Here is a 3,455-nt window from a genome sequence, read left to right as displayed (position 1 = left end):
CAGCGGGTGCTGGCTGCCCAGACGTGCGGCATTTCAGGAAGGTTAAAGTAGATAAAACTCAGGTAATAGATAAGTAGCCTGATAATACACAGTCTGTTCAGTGAAGAAGTAAATAAACGAAGTCATACTCCACAAGGGCTCCGCACGCTCCTCTGTGTGTGTGTGTGTGCTGCTCGAGATGAGACCTAGGGTCTCACACATGATAAGCACTGAACGATACATTTCTAGACATCATTTTAAGTATCATATGAGCACAGAGGTTCATACAAGAGAGGGTGGGTTATGGAATACAAATCAATTGTCAAGCCATAATAATCTTCATAGTAAAATATGACCATTCATTAACAGCAAAGAAAGATACAGTATTAGGTGGAGGTTTCTGCTGTTATTAGGGTTGGCCAGTTTGCCCGTTCATTTGGTTGTTGTCTTTCATCCCACATGAGCAGACTAGGAAGAGATTTCAGAAAATATCTGGTAGGAAAACCAAAACACAGTACTGTTTAATCCAGCTGTAACGGAAACGCCCACCTAGGGCCGGCCTCAGAGGCTGAGCGTGTCACAGGGTTCTTGGGCACTTTTCTGTTTTGAGAACACCGGTTCAGTTACATTTCTTCTGTACTTTCTGCCACAGTTACTGAGGCTCCCAGACACCTCTGGGTTTCCCCAAGGTCACCCAGTTAATTGTTCACACAGCAGGCAACGTGATTTCTCATATCTCATATCCCCGATGCCTGTAAGGAATAGAGGAGGGTCTCCACGTGCTGCCGTCTGAACCAAGAAGGTCAGAGTTCAAATCTACCGGATTCGGAAATCTTTTCAGTCCACCTATACACAGAAGAAAAGAGCTTGGAACTCATTTACAAAGTGGCTCCCAGTGGAGATTTAGAAACACATTTGTTCTGTCTCCATCTCTACTCTTTTTCCCCAGCCCAGATCTGCGTGTGCCCCATCTCCTCTTGGACCCCCAGCAGGTGTGAGGTGCGGGGGGGGGGGTGACTTTCTTGGCACAGCCTCCTAGAGAAGGGCTTGGCCTCTAGCTCTCCTGTTCCCTCCTCCCAGACAGAAACAGCTAATTGCCAACTCCAGGCTGCCTCCTGCCCAACCCTAATCGGTATGATCTCAGGCAGCTGCACCGGAGTCGGAGCCGGAGCCGGAGCCGCTCCAGGCTAGGCCAGGGCTGCATGGAGCAAGGAGAGCATTCTCCCAAGATAATGATTAAACTGTGCAGCACTTGGCATGGGCTGCTAAGCTAGGGAGGGGAGCCCTATTCACACCTCAGCCAGACAGCGGAGGCCAGAGCTAGTTCAGGGAGGCTGAGCCCAGAAGCCCAGGGGGCCCCCCAGCCAGCCCCCGCAGCCTCCTGCTTGTGAGGAGCTTCCAGAGCATCTCAGATACAGAGGCATCTTTGCAGCCTGCCCTTCTGGGACTCTGTTCACGCCCCTGGCACCATGAAGCTCCAGGTATTCTGGACTGGACTGGAGTATACCTGCCGGCTCTTGGGCATCGCCACGGCTGCAGGTAAGATCCTACCCCTCATCTACCACCTCCTTGCTCAGAGGCCCTATGGGGAAGGCTACTAGAGAAATGGCTTCTAGCCAGGGGACGGTGGGCACATCTGGTCACATCTGCCCTTCAGTTTCTCTTTTGAGTTCCTCAGAAACCCTAAACTTTGGGAAAATGGCAGGTATGGAGTGAGCCTTAGGCAGATAGAGAAGAGTGAGCCTTGGATCTGGTGCCCATACTCAGTGGCATCCCACCCCCACAAGACCTTTAAGAACCTTCAGCATCCCAATCACTGAAATGAGCTGACAGGTGTGCCCCTTGCCCTCAGAGGGTTGTGAGGAGAGCTTGTTGAGCTGGGGACTAGAGGTGAAGGTATACAAGGCTGGAAAAAAATGTGAGAATTGTAGCATTGTGTAGCTAATTAGAATGCTCAGCTATTCGCCTTGCTTTGTGCGACAATAGTCCTATCTTCTGCAGAGAGAATCCCATTGACAGGGCAACTCTATCCTCAGGAGACCTGATAGGTAGAAAGATGCCAAGCTTCCACGGTGCCCTCCCCACACCCTTCTGGAAAAATGCATTGTTGAAAAGCAGCCTCTTTGGTATGAGCCATCTACAGGAGCATAGCATGAGGCTTAGAGGACCAGAAATCACCTGAGCAGCTCAGCTGACTGGAATTTCAGATAGTTAGCAAAGAATTGACCCTCACCCTGAACCCCACCGATGCAGAAGGGGCAGAGCCTATACTGAGGGACTGGATAGCAATGTTCTGAGCTCTTAGCTCTGTACACCAAATCCCTTGGGGAAATAAAAAAAAATACACACTAAATCCTTCTTTGCATCTGGACAAAAGCTTTCTCAAGAGTCTCTCCCAACTGAGAGGCTTCTCTCCAGTTCAAACCAAAGCAATGGGACCCAAGCCTCAGGCTTCTCATGCTTGTACAACCTTGGTCCAACTCTGTGGAGCCCTGAAGCTGTGTTTCCTGACCTCTGTAATGGATGGATCTGGCAGACTCAGTGCTTGGCAAAACAACATGTGAATGGTGGTTCTTGGTAGATGCCCTTGTGATAAATCCACGGTCAGTGGGGATCCAGATCATTTCTGGGGTGCTAGGATGAGTTCATAGTCAACCAGCTGTTAGGCTCTTCTGGCACTGTGGCTACGAATCAGAGCAGACAAGGTCAAATTCCAGCCCTCCTGCTATGAGATGGAGAAAATGAATTCAGATTAGAGTTGTGACCTTGCCAAGGTCACACAAGGGGTTGGAGTAGCAGTATCCTGGAACCTTGGTTCCTGGATTTTCCCAGCAGTTTTCCCTGCATCCCTAGACTAATGGAAAGGCCAGCTCTGGCTTCCTTCAAGAGCCCAATGCGTTTACATGTAGGCAATGATCACAAGGCCCCCAAGGTGACCCTAAATATATCTCCATTATGAGAGTGTGAGTTACTGTTGACCACTGCTGGTCCAAGTCTACTGAGTTCCTTCTTCGCAATGAGTTTTAAATGCATACATTGTACCCTTCGGGCTACCAGGAACCTTACAACTAGAACTCAGCCATACTCCATTCACCCTGGGCAACTACCTCCCTCCTGCCAGGAAGCTGCTTAAGGTGCACACATCTAGCTTTCTAATGGATTAGTGGGTCTACCTTATCCCGACCTAAGGACTGCCTTTCATTCCGCACCCCTGCGCCCATGTGCACACCAAGGCCTATTGCACATCTTAACCAGAGCCTTCATCTCTGCTAAGAAGCTGCTGTTAATACTGAAGATGAGCCTCCCCCTGCTTGGCTGTGATACAAGATCCAAGCTAAAAATAGACCACAGATGCTTTCTAAAGGCCAAGCTTTCAAAGAATATCCCTTGGGCTCTCCAGAGTGCTGGGGCAAGTGGGAAGCCAGAGAGGGGCTCCAGTGCTCTCCAGTGCTCTCCAGTGCTCTCCAGTGCTCTCC

General features: G+C 49.9%; 1 protein-coding gene across 3 annotated transcripts in view; it reads left to right on the top strand.

Moving 5' to 3' along the window:
- The first annotated feature begins 1,105 nt into the window (after positions 1-1,105).
- Positions 1,106-3,455, top strand: part of Tmem72 (transmembrane protein 72) — a 26,026-nt gene continuing 23,676 nt past the window's right edge. The window contains exon 1 of one of the 3 annotated variants that reach the window (XM_021165696.2): positions 1,106-1,518. In XM_021165696.2, the coding sequence (XP_021021355.1) occupies positions 1,449-1,518 (70 nt within the window). In that variant the 5' untranslated portion in view covers positions 1,106-1,448. The remainder of the gene's footprint in view (positions 1,519-3,455) is intronic. The other 2 variants (XM_029478761.1, XM_029478762.1) reach the window with 2 other exon arrangements.

The sequence above is a fragment of the Mus caroli genome, chromosome 6, assembly GCF_900094665.2.
Source record: "Mus caroli chromosome 6, CAROLI_EIJ_v1.1, whole genome shotgun sequence".
NCBI lineage: Eukaryota > Metazoa > Chordata > Mammalia > Rodentia > Muridae > Mus > Mus caroli.
This window is presented reverse-complemented; position numbering and strand designations above follow the sequence as displayed.